The following is an 18,536-nucleotide window of genomic DNA, read 5'->3' as shown; positions in this document are numbered from 1 at the left end:
CTCCACTTCGCCCTCCTCACCCTCATCTTGTTCCGTGAGGTCTGGCATGGAATCGTCAGAGTGCAACATAGCAGAAACTTGAAAATCATAAGACATATGAAATTTTTACCCAAAATGGATTTGGACCTTACGCAAGGCTGAGACGCCTCCGGTAGTTCTGGCGGTCTCACCCTAGACTCAGATCTTGCCGTTTCCCGCTCCTGACGAGCGGCGGTCAATTCTGATTGTAACCTATCTAGTACATTTACAAACATACCCCACGGAGGGTCCGGTGAGGACATTGGTTGTAAAACTGGAGCAGAAATGGTATTCTGAACCGAATCCACAAAACATACTGTACATGTGGTAGATCCATCCGGTAACACACTGCTACAGACTCTGCAATTATGCTTTTTAGTTTTTGCTGGTGCCTTACTCATTATGGCGACAGACAATACAATACACAAAAACAGACACTTGCACGACTCAGTAAAATAGCAGTAAGGTGTCTCTATATATATATCTGGCCAAGTGCAGTACACGTGGCCAGTACTATGAAATGTGATCCCAAATTCCCACTAACACCCCTGCGCCTCCGGTGGAGTAGAGATGTAGTACTGGAACGTTCTGGAATCATAGAGGAAGACACAGGAAGCATGTTAAAATGGCCCCCATGCTATGCTTACACATATAATCCTAGTGCTGGTTACAAACTTTCACTGATTATAATTCTGCAAATATCCCTGCAGCCTAGCATCTGCTGGTGCTGCAGTATTTCTTATGCCGCTCTATTGCCCCCTTATTTATTGCCCCCCCCTCTGCCTCACAATTTTGGTAATGCCTGCATGCTCTTTCAGATTCAGAGCAGCGGCAGCGCAGCGTGTGGGGCCCCAGCGGGTATCGCCGAGCAGATCACCTGTGAGCCCGGGTGAGCAGTGCGTAACACAGCGGTGGGACCCGGAGCAGTAGCGGCGGCCGGCGCCGTGAGCGGGAGAGCAGCGGCGGGCGGCGCCGTGTGAGCGGAAGAGCAGCGGCGCCGGAGCCGTTGTGAGTGGGGAGAGCAGCGGCGGCCGGAGCCGCTGTGAGTGGGGAGAGCAGCGGCGGCCGGAGCCGCTGTGAGTGGGGAGAGCAGCGGCGGCCGGAGCCGCTGTGAGTGGGGAGAGCAGCGGCGGCCGGAGCCGTGTGCGGCGGCGGCCGGAGGCAGTCTGTCCCCGAGTTCTTTAACAATGTCCCCACACCTCGGGGCGGCAGCGGGAGCTGACCGCCCCGTTCACATACCTTCAGTCCTGCAGCTTGTGAGGAGGCTCCGACGGGGCTTCTTAGTAAGCGCCGGCCAGCCTGTGCAGGATCTGTGTGTGGCTGTGAGGGAGCTCTTTCAGAGAGGCCCGACACGCCCCTGCTGCTATCAGCAGCTGTACTATCCCTGACCCTGCCTTTTGGAAGGGGGAAAGGGATGTATAAAAATAGAGAAATATAAAAATAAAAATAAAAATATTCAAAGTAATTGTGACTCTTAGCCACAGAGCTGTTACTACTTCGAGCACAGAAAAAACACTGAGGTAGTACACTGAGGTACTCTGGGATATGGAGGGGTGGAGTGTTCTAAATTTAAATATTCAGTGCTGTTCCTACGGAAGCCCGTCCATATCCCAAGAGTACTCCAGTGACCCCTAGTGGATGATAAAGAAATACATGATGCATCTGCCACCGAGAAAATGGTCTTCAGGGTGGATTAAATAATTTTATTACAGAGTACCTGCATTGGGATAGGAATGGCAGTAGTCTTAAACTGGGTGCAAACCTTTCAACGGTGCAACCCAGCCATGAGTACACATGGAGAGACCCGTGCTTAATTTCTAAGCAATCTGACAAGACTGCTTAGAAATTAAGCACGGATCTCTCCGTGTATGCGCCCATAGCGATAGCTATGCGCGTCGCTATTGCTGGTTCTGGACTGTGTCTGCATGCAGGCACAATCTAGCAAGTTGCTCACTTCACTGCTGTGTGAAGTAAGCGGCAACCCCGCACACGTCGCGCGGGGGGGATGTGTGTGCTGAGCGGTCTGTGCTAGATCGCTCAGCACACATCTCGTGTGTGTGTACCCCCTTTAGACACATATGATCAATTAACACAAATTAAGTTAAAGTTCTAAAACTGATTTAAAAGCAAGATTACACCATACCAAATAATCTTTCAAGAAAAATACAGTATCTTTACTACTCTGTTTCGGTAGAGGAATAATGCCCTATGTTTCTTTGTGATTATACAGAAGGTTAGCAGCTTACATGCTATATTTGGATACTTTTTTGCAGTCTCCGGCCATTTACTGTAGTGTGCATACACTCCGATTTCTGTACTCACAGTCAAGCCACCCCTTTTATAGGGGACGGCATCAGGATCCTGGTGCTTGGGATGCCGGCAGTCATAATACAGACAGCGCCATACCGACACTCAGGAACCCAACATGTACTAGGTGAGTATACCATCTCTAATCCCCAAACCCCTAAGCCTCCTGCTCTACAGCCTGACCCTAACCCATCCCCTGGTGGTGCCTAACCCTTTGTCCCTCTCCCCACAGTCTAATATTAACCCTCCACCCCTGCAGCCTAACCCTAACCCCCCCGCAGTTTAACTCTTCACCGGACTGGCAAACCCTCGTTTGGTATCCTGGTGATAGTCATCCTGACGCTGGGATGGTGATCAATGTCGGGATCCCTGAGCCAGCTTTCTGAGTAGAGTCGGGTTTCCCAGCATCGTTTTTTTGACTGCCGGGATCCCAACCAGATCTTCTCCTATAGTATTCCTGGTGCATCAGCTCCTGTTACTTGCAATGGAAGGCACCGTTGCTACCTAAGAAGCGCCTACGAATTAGAAAATAAAAAGCAAATGTTTTTCAGATGCCATCATGTATGTGTAAAATCCAGTAGTAAGTACTGCAGGTATTTGCACCCAAAGCTGTCCCAATAACAGGTTTCATGAAAACCTTATGTCTGAAGTTCACAGTTTTGAGCAATGATATTTAAGTAAGACTGGCCAGGAACCCTGGGAAAATGAGACCTTACCTAGACATTATGGAATACGCATTAGGGAGATTCTTACCTGTACCTCATCCCTGGAGTCACTCTCAGCTTCTGAAGTCTCCAGGAAACGCAAATCAGACAAACTTTGCTCCTCTCTGTTCCCGTAGCCAGTATAAATAACTATGCAAGTCCCGCGTTTTGCATCAATTGAAGAGATAGTGGCTGGATAAAGGTTGCCATCCTCTGACCAAACTGCATTACATGATTCCCCAACTCTCCACTGGAATATAGATTTTGTAGAAATTACAAATGAGAAAAGATTTAGTAATGAGCAAACAAAACAAAAAAAAACAAAAAAAAAAGATTTTACTCACCGGTAAATCTATTTCTCGTAGTCCGTAGTGGATGCTGGGACTCCGTAAGGACCATGGGGAATAGTGGCTCCGCAGGAGACTGGGCACAACTAAAGAAAGCTTTAGGACTACCTGGTGTGCACTGGCTCCTCCCTCTATGACCCTCCTCCAGACCTCAGTTAGGATACTGTGCCCGGAAGAGCTGACACAATAAGGAAGGATTTTGAATCCCGGGTAAGACTCATACCAGCCACACCAATCACACCGTATAACTCGTGATACTATACCCAGTTAACAGTATGAAATATAACTGAGCCTCTCAACAGATGGCTCAACAATAACCCTTTAGTTAAACAATAACTATATACAAGTATTGCAGACAATCCGCACTTGGGATGGGCTCCCAGCATCCACTACGGACTACGAGAAATAGATTTACCGGTGAGTAAAATCTTATTTTCTCTGACGTCCTAAGTGGATGCTGGGACTCCGTAAGGACCATGGGGATTATACCAAAGCTCCCAAACGGGCGGGAGAGTGCGGATGACTCTGCAGCACCGAATGAGCAAACTCTAGGTCCTCCTCAGCCAGGGTATCAAACTTGTAGACTCTTGCAAAAGTGTTTGAACCCGACCAAGTAACAGCTCGGCAAAGTTGTAAAGCCGAGACCCCTCGGGCAGCCGCCCAAGAAGAGCCCACTTTCCTCGTGGAATGGGCTTTTACAGATTTAGGGTGCGGCAGTCCAGCCGCAGAATGTGCAAGTTGAATCGTGCTACAGATCCAGCGACCAATAGTTTGCTTAGAAGCAGGAGCACCCAGCTTGTTGGGTGCATACAGGATAAATAGCGAGTCAGTTTTCCTGACTCCAGCCGTCCTGGAAACATATATTTTCAGGGCCCTGACTACGTCCAGTAACTTGGAGTCCTCCAAGTCCCAAGTAGCCGCAGGCACCACAATAGGTTGGTTCACATGAAAAGCTGATACCACCTTAGGAAGGAATTGGGAACGAGTCCTCAATTCCGCCCTATCCATATAAAAAAAATCAGATAAGGGCTTTTGCATGACAAAGCCGCCAATTCTGATACACGCCTGGCCGACGCCAAGGCCAAGGCCAACAGCATGACCACTTTCCACGTGAGGTATTTTAGCTCCACGGATTTAAGTGGCTCAACCCAATGCGACTTCAGGAAATCCAACACCACGTTGAGATCCTACGGTGCCGCTGGAGGCACAAACGGGGGCTGAATATGCAGCACTCCCTTAACAAAAGTCTGAACTTCAGGCAGTGAAGCCAGTTCTTTTTTGGAAGAAAATGTACAGAGCCGAAATCTGGACCTTAATGGAACCCAATTTTAGGCCCATAGTCACTCCTGACTGTAGGAAGTGCAGAAATCGACCCAGTTGAAATTCCTCCGTTGGGGCCTTCCTGGCTTCACACCAAGCAACATATTTTCGCCATATGCGGTGATAATGTTTAGCGATCACATCTTTCCTAGCCTTAATCAGCGTAGGAATGACTTCCTGCGGAATGCCTTTTTCCTTTAGGATCCAGTGTTCAACCGCCATGCCATCAAACGCAGCCGCGGTAAGTCTTGGAACAGACAGGGCCCCTGCTGCAGCAGGTCCTGTCTGAGCGGCAGAGGCCATGGGTCCTCTGAGATCATTTCTTGAAGTTCTGGGTACCAAGCTCTTCTTGGCCAATCCGGAACCACGAGTATAGTTCGTACTCCTCTACTTCTTATTATTATTCTCAGTACCTTGGGTATGAGAGGCAGAGGAGGGAACACATACCAGAGCGTCCCCAGCTATCGCCTGAGGGTCCCTTGACCTGGCGCAATATATTTTTAGCTTTTTGTTGAGGCGGGACGCCGACATGTCCACCTGTGGCCTTTCCCAATGGTGTACAATCATTTGGAAGACTTCTGGATGAAGTTCCCACTCTCCCGGGTGGAGGTCGTGCCTGCTGAGAAAGTCTGTTTCCCAGTTGTCCACTCCGGGAATGAACACTGCTGACAGTGCTAACACATGATTTTCCTCCCATCGGAAAATCCTTGTGGCTTCTGCCATCGCCATCCTGCTTCTTGTGCCGCCCTGTTGGTTTACATGGGCGACCGCCGTGATGTTGTCTGACTGGATCAGCACCGGCTGGTGTTGAAGCAGGGGACTAGCCTGACTTAGGGCATTGTAAATGGCCCTTAGTTCCCGAATATTTATGTGTAGGGAAGTCTCCTGACTCGACCATAGTCCTTGGAAGTTTCTTCCCTGTGTGACTGCCCCCCAGCCTCGAAGGCTGGCATCCGTGGTAACCAGGACCCAGTCCTGTATGCCGAATCTGCGGCCCTCTAGAAGATGAGCACTCTGCAGCCACCACAACAGCGACACCCTGGCCCTTGGAGACAGGGTTATCAGCCGATGCATCTGAAGATGCGACCCGGACCACTTGTCCAACCGATCCCACTGGAAGATCCTTGCATGGAACCTGCCGAATGGATTTTCTTTGTAAGAAACTACCATCTTTCCCAGGACTCGCGTGCATTGATGCACCGACACCTGTATTTGTTTTAGGAGGTCTCTGACTAGAGATGACAACTCCTTGGCCTTCTCCTCCGGGAGAAACACTTTTTCCTGTTCTGTGTCCAGAACCATACCCAGGAACAGTAGACGCGTCGTAGGAACCAGCTGCGACTTTGGAATATTCAGAATCCAGCCGTGCTGTTGTAGCACTTCCCGAGATAGTGCTACTCCGACCAACAACTGCTCCCTGGACCTCGCCTTTATAAGGAGATCGTCCAAGTACGGGATAATTATAACTCCCTTTTTTCGAAGGAGTATCATCATTTCGGCCACTACCTTGGTAAATACCCTCGGTGCCGGGGACAGACCAACGGCAACGTCTGGAATTGGTAATGACAGTCCTGTACCACAAGTTTGAGGTACTCCTGGTGAGGAGGGTAAATGGGGACATGCAGGTAAGCATCCTTGATGTCCAGTTATACCATGTAATCCCCTTCGTCCAGGCTTGCAATAACCGCCCTGAGCGATTCCATTTTGAACTTGAACCTTCGTATATAAGTGTTCAAAGATTTCAATTTTAGAATGGGTCTCACCGAACCGTCTGGTTTCGGTACCACAAACATTGTGGAATAGTAACCCCGGCCTTGTTGAAGGAGGGGTACCTTGATTATCACCTGCTGGAAGTACAGCTTGTGAATTGCCGCCAGTACTACCTCCCCTTTCTCCGAGGGCAGCAGGCAAGGCTGATTTGAGGTAACGGCGAGGGGGAGTCGCCTCGAACTCCAGCTTGTATCCCTGTGATACTACTTGCAGAACCCAGGGATCCACCTGTGAGCGAGCCCACTGGTCGCTTAAGTTCCCGAGACGCGCCCCCACCGCACCTGGCTCCACCTGTGGAGCCCCAGCGTCATGCGGTGGACTCAGATGAAGCGGGGGAAGATTTTTGATCCTGGGAACTGGCTGTCTGGTGCAGCTTTTTCCCTCTTCCCTTGTCTCTGTGCAGAAAGGAAGCGCCTTTTACCCGCTCGCTTTTCTGAAGCCGAAAGGACTGTACCTGATAATACGGTGCTTTCTAAGGCTGTGAGGAAACCTGGAGGTAAAAAAATTTCTACCCAGCTGTTGCTGTGGATACGAGGTCCCAGAGACCATCCCCAAACAATTCCTCACCCTCATAAGGCAGAATCTCCATGTGCGTTTAAAGTCAGCATCACCTGTCCACTGCCGGGTCCCTAATACCCTCCTGGCAGAATGGACATTGCATTAATTTTGGATGCCAGCCGGCAAATATCCGTGCATCCCTCATATATAAGACGACGTCTTTAATATGCTCTATGGTTAGCAAAATAGTATCCCTGTCTAGGGTATCAATATTATCTGACAGGGTATCAGACCACGCTGCAGCAGCACTATCCATGCTGAGGCAATTGCAGGTCTCAGTATAGTACCCGAGTGTGTATATACACAGACTTCAAGATAGCCTCCTGCTTTTTATCAGCAGGCTCCTTCAAAGTGGCCGTATCCTAAGACGGCAGTGCCACCTTTTTTGACAAACGTGTGAGCGCCTTATCCACCCTAGGGGATATCTCCCAACGTGACCTATCCTCTGGCGGGAAAGGGTACGCCATCAGTAACTTTTTAGAAATTACCAGTTTCTTATCGGGGGAACCCATGCTTCATTCACTCATCTGATTGGGGAGAAAAAGCAGCCAGTGTTTTGTTCCCCTAACAGAAAACCCCTTTTTTGTGGTACTTGGGTTAATGTCAGAAATGTGTAACACATTTTTCATTGCCGAGATCATGCAACGGATGTTCCTAGTGGATTGTGTATATGTCTCAACCTCCTCGACACTGGAGTCAGACTCCGTGTCGACATCTGTATCTGAAATCTGAGGTAGTGGGCGTTTTTGAGCCCCTGATGGCCTTTGAGACGCCTGGGCAGGCGCGGGCTGAGAAGCCGGCTGTCCCATAGCGGTTACGTCATCCAGCCTTTTACATAAGGAGTTGACACTGTCGGTTAATACCTTCCACTTATCCATCCTTCCTCCTCAAACATGTCGACACAGCCGTACCGACACACCGCACACACACAGGGAATGCTCTGACTGAGGACAGGACTCCACAAAGTCCTTTGGGGAGACAGAGAGAGAGTATGCCAGCACACACCAGAGCGCTATATAATGCAGGGATTAACACTATAACTGAGTGATTTTTCCCAATAGCTGCTTGTATATACAATATTGCGCCTAAATTTAGTGCCCCCCCTCTCTTTTTAACCCTTTGAGCCTGAAAACTACAGGGGAGAGCCTGGGGAGCTGTCTTCCAGCTGCACTGTGAAGAAAAAATGGCGCCAGTGTGCTGAGGGAGATAGCCCCGCCCCTTTTTCTGCGGACTTCTCCAGCTTTTTTATGGATCTCTGGCAGGGGTATTTTACACATATATAGCCTATATGACTATATATTGTGTAGATTTGCCAGCCAAGGTGTTTAATATTGCTGCTCAGGGCGCCCCCCCCAGCGCCCTGCACCCATCAGTGACCGGAGTGTGAGGTGTGCATGAGGAGCAATGGCGCACAGCTGCAGTGCTGTGCGCTACCTTGGTGAAGACCGAAGTCTTCTGCCGCCGATTTCCAGGACCGTCTTCTTGCTTCTGGCTCTGTAAGGGGGACGGCGGCGCGGCTCCTGGACCGGACGATCGAGGTCGGGCCCTGTGTTCGATCCCTCTGGAGCTAATGGTGTCCAGTAGCCTAAGAAGCCCAAGCTAGCTGCAAGCAGGTAGGTTTGCTTCTTCTCCCCTTAGTCCCTCGTAGCAGTGAGTCTGTTGCCAGCAGATCTCACTGAAAATAAAAAACCTAAAATATACTTTCTTTTTCTAGGAGCTCAGGAGAGCCCCTAGTCATTGTGTGCATCCAGCTCAGCCGGGCACAAGATTCTAACTGGGGTCTGGAGGAGGGTCATAGAGGGAGGAGCCAGTGCACACCAGGTAGTCCTAAAGCTTTCTTTAGTTGTGCCCAGTCTCCTGCGGAGCCGCTATTCACCATGGTCCTTACGGAGTCCCAGCATCCACTTAGGACGTCAGAGAAAAGGACAATATACTGCATTGCTCAAGGTGAAATCTAATAGAATAGCTTTTATTTCTTACCAAAGTCACTGTACATGTTAACTTTCCCATATAAGAAATCCTAACATTTTTGAGCTGGATTGAGATAGTGGTACCTTTTGCTATCTGATGGCATACCTCCGAACACTGCAGAGCAGCAAGGTGGGACACTTTCACGCGCCTAAATCAGGGGGTGAGGCCTATAGGAAAGGGGTCATGGCCTCGCGGCAAGTGCCGCGATTGCAAGCCACGCCCCTGTTTTCGTCATTATGGGGGCATGGACAGCGCTCAGAGAGCTGCTGGTCATGCCCCCTGTCCCTCTCTGCCGTGAATAGACACTGTGCGCATGTGCACAGCATCTATTCACCGCTGCTGTGCTCAGAGCAGCGAGTGGCAGGGAGGGGGGGGGGGAGGGGGGGGGGGGGGGGGGGGTCTCCCCAACTGCCCCCCCACCCACAGGACACTGCGACCCGCGGGTGGGACAGCGGGACAGACCGTAAAAAACGGGACTGTCCCGCCAAAATCGGGACAGTTGGGAGGTATGTGATGGTTCAATGTACACAAAGTTTGTTCATGCACAAAATTATTAAATATACTGTATAGAATTGCCTTAATGCTGTGTGTATATGTAACAAATGGGTCCCATCCCCAAGACATCTCATTACGGTATGCAAATATTCCAAAACACAGAAAAATCCGAAATACTTCTTGTCCGAAGCATTTCAGATATGAGAGACTAAATCTGTATGAGGGTACAATCACCAATCTGAAGAAGATCTGCTTCACTCTTTAACAAAAGGAAAAAAATAAGATTTTACTTACCGATAAATCTATTTCTCGGAGTCCGTAGTGGATGCTGGGGTTCCTGAAAGGACCATGGGGAATAGCGGCTCCGCAGGAGACAGGGCACAAAAAGTAAAGCTTTTTCCGATCAGGTGGTGTGCACTGGCTCCTCCCCCTATGACCCTCCTCCAGACTCCAGTTAGGTACTGTGCCCGGACGAGCGTACACAATAAGGGAGGATTTTGAATCCCGGGTAAGACTCATACCAGCCACACCAATCACACCGTACAACTTGTGATCTAAACCCAGTTAACAGTATGATAACAGCGGAGCCTCTGAAAGATGGCTTCCTTCAACAATAACCCGAATTAGTTAACAATAACTATGTACAATTTATGCAGATAATCCGCACTTGGGATGGGCGCCCAGCATCCACTACGGACTCCGAGAAATAGATTTATCGGTAAGTAAAATCTTATTTTCTCTATCGTCCTAGTGGATGCTGGGGTTCCTGAAAGGACCATGGGGATTATACCAAAGCTCCCAAACGGGCGGGAGAGTGCGGATGACTCTGCAGCACCGAATGAGAGAACTCCAGGTCCTCCTTAGCCAGAGTATCAAATTTGTAAAATTTTACAAACGTGTTCTCCCCTGACCACGTAGCTGCTCGGCAAAGTTGTAATGCCGAGACCCCTCGGGCAGCCGCCCAAGATGAGCCCACCTTCCTTGTGGAGTGGGCCTTTACAGATTTAGGCTGTGGCAGGCCTGCCACAGAATGTGCAAGTTGGATTGTGCTACAGATCCAACGAGCAATCGTCTGCTTAGACGCAGGAGCACCCATCTTGTTGGGTGCATACAATATAAACAACGAGTCAGATTTTCTGACTCCAGCTGTCCTTGCAATATATATTTTTAATGCTCTGACAACGTCCAGTAACTTGGAGTCCTCCAAGTCACTTGTAGCCGCAGGCACTACAATAGGCTGGTTCAGATGAAATGCTGACACCACCTTAGGGAGAAAATGCGGACGAGTCCGCAGTTCTGCCCTGTCCGAATGGAAAATCAGATATGGGCTTTTGTAAGATAAAGCTGCCAATTCTGACACTCTCCTGGCAGAAGCCAGGGCTAGAAGCATGGTCACTTTCCATGTGAGATATTTCAAATCCACCTTTTTTAGTGGTTCAAACCAATGAGATTTTAGGAAGTCCAAAACCACATTGAGATCCCACGGTGCCACTGGAGGCACCACAGGAGGCTGTATATGCAGCACTCCCTTAACAAAGGTCTGGACTTCAGGGACTGAAGCCAATTCTTTTTGAAAGAAAATCGACAGGGCCGAAATTTGAACCTTAATAGATCCCAATTTGAGACCCATTGACAATCCTGATTGCAGGAAATGTAGGAATCGACCCAGTTGAAATTCCTCCGTCGGAGCACTCCGATCTTCGCACCACGCAACATATTTTCGCCAAATTCGGTGATAATGTTGCACGGTTACTTCCTTCCTTGCTTTAATTAAAGTAGGAATGACTTCTTCCGGCATGCCTTTTTCCTTTAGGATCCGGCGTTCAACCGCCATGCCGTCAAACGCAGCCGCGGTAAGTCTTGAAACAGACAGGGACCCTGCTGAAGCAAGTCCCTCCTTAGAGGTAGAGGCCACGGATCTTCCGTGATCATCTCTTGAAGTTCCGGGTACCAAGTCCTTCTTGGCCAATCCGGAACCACTAGTATCGTTCTTACGCCTCTTTGCCGTATAATTCTCAATACTTTTGGTATGAGAGGCAGAGGAGGAAAATAGGATTTTGGTACTTACCAGGTAAATCCTTTTCTTTGAATCCATAGGGGGCACTGGAGTACTCTTGGGATATGGACGGGCGGAGCCGAACAAAGGCACTGAATATTCAAATTTAGGACCCTCCCACCCCTCCATATCCCCGAGTACCTCAGTGTACTGTCTCAGTGTTTTTTACTGAGCGAACAGGAACGATATAGAGAGGTTGACAATGGAGAATACCTATAACATAACGGACAACAACAATGTTGACCCATAACCTTACTGTCAACTAAACAGTTGACACCATAACCGATAGAGCTTTATAATTTGAACCAATCGGTGAAAATGTGTTACCATAAGCTCCTCTGAGCTTAATATCAATCAAGTAAAACTTGTTACCCTAAGCTCCCTTGAGCTTAAAACAACCCAGGTAAAACTGCTCTGGGTGGGCGTCCAGTGCCCCCTATGGATTCAAAGAAAAGGATTTACCTGGTAAGTACCAAAATCCTATTTTCTTTATCATCCACTAGGGGTCACTGGAGTACTCTTGGGACGTACCAAAGCTTCCCTCGTGGGCGGGAGAGCTGTTTGATACTTGTAACAGTAGGCAGCCCAAAGCTAGATGCTGATGGCGCCACCATTTATAACGTGTAAACGTGCACAAACATGGTGCACATGAAGGCTATATAGCCGCGTTTTAGACACTCCACGACCCACTGGGTCTGACATTCCCACAGACCTGTGGGATGAGCTATTACTGACGCAGGCGATTGTAACTTAGCCTTAAAGTAAACCTGACTTGTAGTCATTATTATTACCCAACTGGATAATGTCTGCTAAGAAACTGGCTAACCCCAGTTGGCAGTATCATAGAGAACAAACAACGTATTCATATCACGTACTGTTGACGTTCGGGACATATATAAACGCGTAATGCGTGTACCACATTCAGAATTCTAGAATGTGCTGTCCACACAGGAAACCCCTATTGGTATATTGATGTGAAGAATACGAAAGCGTGATTCGTCCGAAGATCTGCTTTGTCATGAGAAAACTCAAATACGGTGGCTTGGAATACAAGGCACCCAAATATGAAAACAAAACCCTTGCCGAAGCCAAGGCTATAAGAAAATTGTTTTCCAAAGTGAGAAACTTAATTCCCATTTGTTGAAAGGGTTCAAAATATGAAAACTGTAAGAAATCTGAACCCAACTTCAAGTCGCCTGGCGCTGTAGGTGGGATAAATAGAGTGTGAACTTTGATGACACCTTGTAGAAAGATGTGTACAGACGCCAATAGAGGCAAACGTCTTTGACAATAAGTTTATCACACAGATACCTGCACTCTTCGTGCAGATCAACGCAGTTTTCCATCCCACCCCGTTTAACAGAATACGGGTTACTTGAAGGATGATGTTGGAAACTTCCGAGGTTTACCACCTATGTAAGCACACGAAATTTTGTAAAAATGAGCTGCCTTAAACGGCTTACTATTTCGTAACATGGTTAGTATAACCGATACTGTAATGCTCAATTTCTTAAGAGGGCGTTTGCACCCTCACCCCGTCAACCGCAGCTGCGGTACATAGATAATAGGTACATAGGTAACTATGGGTAAACTAACGTTCCCTGATGTAACAGGTTGGACGTATTATGAGCGGGCCAAGATCGTGTGCAAGTATTCCTTGAAAATTCGAGAAGCAAACTTCTCCGAAACCCATGAGCTACCACCAGTATGACTGTGACAAACTGTCTTATGAGCCGTTTTGACAACGGAGAGAGCAGCGGAAACTGGTGGAGCCAGATACACGATGCTGAATGACCACATGAATGTGAGCGACTCCACCGCCACTGCCCTTGTGATCTGTTTTGTACACATACTGAGCTTTTGTAATTGTGGCGAGATGCCATCATGTATACTTGAGGGTAACCCCCTTCTGTGGACTCACATATGAAACACCTCTGGATTTAATGTCCAGTTTTCAGGATCCAAATCCTGACGGGTGAGATCCTCTGTCTAACAGATGTCCACTCACGTAATGTGACATTTTCACATAATGGTGTTCTAAGCCATTGAGGATTTGAGTCACATGCCGCATTACCATGCGGCTTCTTGGTTCTCACTGGTTGTTGTGTATGCAACTGCCGTTGCCTTGTTTGACTGCTTAAGGCCAGCGTGAGACAGGCATCAAACATTTACCTGAAACTCATGGTTGTTCCTCTCCACAGAAATCTTTAGTAAAAGGCAAAAGATTTATTCGTTCTGAAGAGAAACCAGAGTATATACCTGGTCAGACTGAAAGCGAATCATGTATTGCATTGTAAAATGCACAGAGTTCTAGGACCTTTATCGACAGCAATCTGTCGTGTTTTAGAACCTTTGTTGCTGATTTTAACTACAAATCCTGACCCTCTGCGACTGTCGTCCAGAGTATATGCACCCTTTTCCCTCTGTGGGAAACGCGAGTGAAGGGTGGCGAACTAAATTGAAAACACATCTTTATTCTTAATAGGTGAATACACCAATGTACCGCTAGTGTGCGTGTTTTGCACTAATTACTAGACGTACATTTGTTATTGCTGGTGTAGTAGGTAAAAGTCTTTGATTTATAATCTTACCTAGGAATTGACATCGTTTAGACGGAATTAGATGCGATTGTTTTCGAACTTGATCTGCTACCGCAGTATACCTTAGTAGCGCAAGTTAGAGGAACTTTGTTGAGACAGAGTTCTTATGAGCAGATCATCTAAGGTAGAGAAACTCTGTTGAGACAGAGTTCTTATGTGAGATGAGCTATCATCCCCAACATAACTTTGGTAAATACCCGAGGCGATAAGCAACGGTAGACCCGAAATGGATAATGGTTGTGGCGATTTGCAAACGCTAGAACCCGTGAAGATCAAACCGGAATGGGTAAATACGCATTGTGAAGATCAAGTGCCATTATGCCACTTTGTGCTCCAATAAACAAATACTAACCGCAGAAAATTCATTTTCCCACTGCAGTAAGTGACCTGCTGATTGAGATTGCGACAGAGCCGTCTGGTTTTGCTCAAACAGAGGGAATATGTAACCCTGACTCTGTTGGTATACTACTGCTTGGATTATAAAGACAGCTGAAACCCAGCAGAGACTAAATGGCAACCTGCCAAACCGGTCGACAGAGCCAGTATTGTCCTTTAATCTGTAAATAGCTGAGACATCCATGAATTGAAGTCTGGAAACCCCTCAAAGTAACATGTAAAGACGCGCTTCCACAATTGGAAAAGAGGTCATCAAACCACTGGCTTGCTGACTGTAGCGTCCTGACGTTACAAGGCGTGACTGTTTTGTACACCCGCCTTTGAAAAACGGAAGTCTAAAGGGATTAAACGCCGGTACCAGTATTCCGTTTTGATACTGGATGCGGTAATGGCTGAATATCAAATTTAGGACCAACCAAGCTCTGTCCTAGTCGTGCTGAACTAGCTACGATGAAAAACAGGCGTTAGTAGAGGCTTTACAGATATACTCTGCAGCTTCTTTTAACAGTGATCTCATAGTTTCCATACCTAAAGACTAATGACCCAAATGTATCCTGGGTCTTTAAAATGTTTAACACAGACGCATTTGCCAATGGCGGATCGCGTTATTTTGAAACGATTAAATAGTGGTCAAAGTCCACTAATATTTTCTAAAAAACAAATGGAGGCCTTGACTCACTGGTTTTTAGCAATGTATGTTGCCCAAAACCCCCGCACTATATAAGTGCTGGTGTAATGCACCCTTCTCACTCGAAGTTTCTGCAAAGGAACTTGGCCCTTTGAAAAGACTATCTTTAGTTATAGCAGGCGGAGTACTTCCGAGACTCCGATGTTACCGCTGTTTTAATTTGAATTGCCAATGCTTAACATAGGACCGTTAAAAATTATTTTTAGTCTGCGCTAGAGCCTTACTAGCTATGCAGACTGACACCACAATAGGCAACAGACAGACACTTGCACTACTTGTTGAAGTTCTTTTGTGTCATATATATATTTTTGTTGCTGAAAAGCATATTAAGGCCAGCCGTAGCCAGGCTATGAAACACATGGTTATTTCTCTCTACGGACATCTTTAGCAACAGGCGAAAGATTTATTAGATCTGAAGAGAAACCAGAGTATTCTTTATGTGAAAAGCAGTTCACATGTGCAATCCGAACTACATTCCCACTAACACCCCCTTTGCCTCTGGTGGCTTAGAGATGTAGGGCAGGAATGTTCTAGAATTATAAACTGGAAGAAACTGTAATGATTAAAAATGGCCCCCATGCCATGCATACACTGAAAAGCACAGGACCTGCTGCAGTGTTAATATATATAGACATAATAGCCTATTATACAGGTAATATAGGCTTAATAGCCTATTAAAGTGTGATAATCACATTCCAGTTAATAGAACACTTATGACATCAAATGGCAGCCTACAGAAACAGGAAGCATGCCATCCATACAATTAGAAACATATTTTAGGACATGCTCTGTGAAAACTATGTCTTATTAACCCATGCAGCCTTGGTGCTGTTGCTATGGGTATTTACTCCCCCTTACCCCCGGTAGTCTCCCCTATGTTACCTGCAGCGGGAACGGGTGCAGGGAGAGCAGGGGAGCGCTGTGTATAGCGCCGGGGAGCCGTCCGGAAGAGCGGGCGGCGCCATGTATCATCAGCGTGCGGTGTCAGCGCTGGAAGAGCGGCCGGCGTCTGTGAGTGACGTGCGGCCGCTCTTGCATGTTAGAAAGCGGGTACTTACTGTGGCTCGGGCGGCGCCTGTCCTACCTCGGTGCCGGGTAATCAGCGCTGGGAGAGCGGCCGGCGTCTCTGAGTGACGTGCGGCCGCTCTGAGCTTCCAGCGTAGTTAAGCGGGGCATATCAGCGGCGGCTTCAGCGGCGGCAAACCCCCACACAGCAGGGCGGCAGCGTGAGCTGACCGCCCTGACACCCCACCATTAGGACATGTGCCGCACCTCCTGTACGCTCCGTCCAGCTTGTGACGGGGCTTTCATCCTGGCTGTGACGGGGCTTTCTGTAAGCTCCGTCCAGTGTCAGACTGACTTCCATAGCGGCTGGGCATAGTGCGTATGAGCTCCCCCTGCTGTGCAGCCGGACGGAGCTCCGTATGCGCAGGAGGCATTAACCCCTACATAGCGGGGCGGCAGCCTGCGCTGACCGCCCCGTTTCCCCCAGCCTACCTTTCTGATCATGGCTGACGACTGCCTCAGCTCTGTAGTCTTGGCTGTGGCGGGGCTTTTTATGTGTAAGCTCCGTCCAGCTCCAGTCAGCTTCCAGTAATCTATGGCTGCGACGGCTTCTTTGTGCAAGCCCGTCCAGCTTTTCCTGGCTGCTCTTTGTAGAAGCAGTGGGCTGTCTGTGGCTGTGAGGGTGCTCTTCGTGAGGACCGACACGCCATGCTGTCTGTGGCTGTGAGGGTGCTCTTTGTGAGGACCGACACGCCATGCGCTGCCCGTGCAGCGGCACTATCCCGGACCCATGTTTTTCCAGAAACTGGGAAGGGATGTGCTAAGTGTAAAAATAAAAATTAAAAATAAAAATTAAAAATCAAAATCCAAGTGTGGCTATACCACAAGCCGATGTTCGTGCTGTGAGCACCGAAAAAACACTGAGACAGTACACTGAGGTACTCGGGGATATGGAGGGGTGGGAGGGTCCTAAATTTGAATATTCAGTGCCTTTGTTCGGCTCCGCCCGTCCATATCCCAAGAGTACTCCAGTGACCCCTAGTGGATGATAAAGAAACACATACACCGACTGGTACACCCAAGGCGTTACCAGCGCGTCCACAGCTATTGCCTGCGGATCTCTTGACCTGGCGCAATACCTGTCCAGTTTTTTGTTGAGGCGAGACGCCATCATGTCCACCATTGGTCTTTCCCAACGGGTTACCAGCATGTGGAAGACTTCTGGATGAAGTCCCCACTCTCCCGGGTGAAGATCGTGTCTGCTGAGGAAGTCTGCTTCCCAGTTGTCCACTCCCGGGATGAACACTGCTGACAGTGCTATCACATGATTCTCTGCCCAGCGAAGAATCCTTGCAGCTTCTGCCATTGCACTCCTGCTTCTTGTGCCGCCCTGTCTGTTCACATGGGCGACTGCCGTGATGTTGTCCGACTGGATCAACACCGGTTTTCCCTGAAGCAGAGGTTCTGCCTGGCTTAGAGCATTGTATATTGCTCTTAGTTCCAGAATGTTTATGTGAAGAGACGTTTCCAGGCTCGTCCATACTCCCTGGAAGTTTCTTCCTTGTGTGACTGCTCCCCAGCCTCTCAGGCTGGCGTCCGTGGTCACCAGGATCCAATCCTGTATGCCGAATCTGCGGCCCTCCAATAGATGAGCACTCTGCAACCACCACAGAAGAGACACCCTTGTCCTTGGAGACAGGGTTATCCGCAGGTGCATCTGAAGATGCGACCCTGACCATTTGTCCAACAGATCCCTTTGGAAAATTCTTGCGTGGAATCTGCCGAATGGAATTGCTTCGTAAGAAGCCACCATTTTTCCCAGGACTCTTGTGCATTGATGTACAGACACCTTTCCTGGTTTTAGGAGGTTCCTGACAAGCTCGGATAACTCCTTGGCTTTTTCCTCCGGGAGAAAAACCTTTTTCTGAACCGTGTCCAGAATCATCCCTAGGAACAGCAGACGAGTTGTCGGCATTAACTGGGATTTTGGAATATTCAGAATCCACCCGTGCTGTTTTAGCACTTCTTGAGACAGTGCTAATCCCATCTCTAGCTGTTCTCTGGACCTCGCCCTTATTAGGAGATCGTCCAAGTATGGGATAATTAATACGCCTTTTCTTCGAAGAAGAATCATCATCTCGGCCATTACCTTTGTAAAGATCCGAGGTGCCGTGGACAATCCGAACGGCAGCGTCTGAAACTGATAGTGACAGTTTTGTACAACGAACCTGAGGTACCCCTGGTGTGAGGGGTAAATTGGAACGTGGAGATACGCATCCTTGATGTCCAAGGATACCATAA

General features: G+C 48.3%; 1 protein-coding gene, 1 non-coding gene and 1 pseudogene across 3 annotated transcripts in view; all 3 read right to left on the bottom strand.

Annotated features, from left to right (window-relative positions):
- SMN2 (survival of motor neuron 2, centromeric) overlaps positions 1–18,536 on the bottom strand; it is a 95,491-nt gene that overhangs the window by 59,330 nt on the left and 17,625 nt on the right. For both annotated transcript variants that reach the window (XM_063963889.1, XM_063963888.1), the window contains exon 4: positions 3,079–3,279. In XM_063963889.1, the coding sequence (XP_063819959.1) occupies positions 3,079–3,279 (201 nt within the window). The remainder of the gene's footprint in view (positions 1–3,078; positions 3,280–18,536) is intronic.
- On the bottom strand, positions 13,687–13,801 carry LOC134961355 (U5 spliceosomal RNA). The gene has a single exon (XR_010187894.1). It is a non-coding gene; the product is annotated as a U5 spliceosomal RNA (small nuclear RNA).
- LOC134932453 (U5 spliceosomal RNA) lies at positions 15,577–15,662 on the bottom strand (annotated as a pseudogene).

The sequence above is a fragment of the Pseudophryne corroboree genome, chromosome 1, assembly GCF_028390025.1.
Source record: "Pseudophryne corroboree isolate aPseCor3 chromosome 1, aPseCor3.hap2, whole genome shotgun sequence".
NCBI classification, from domain to species: Eukaryota; Metazoa; Chordata; class Amphibia; order Anura; family Myobatrachidae; genus Pseudophryne; species Pseudophryne corroboree.
This window is presented reverse-complemented; position numbering and strand designations above follow the sequence as displayed.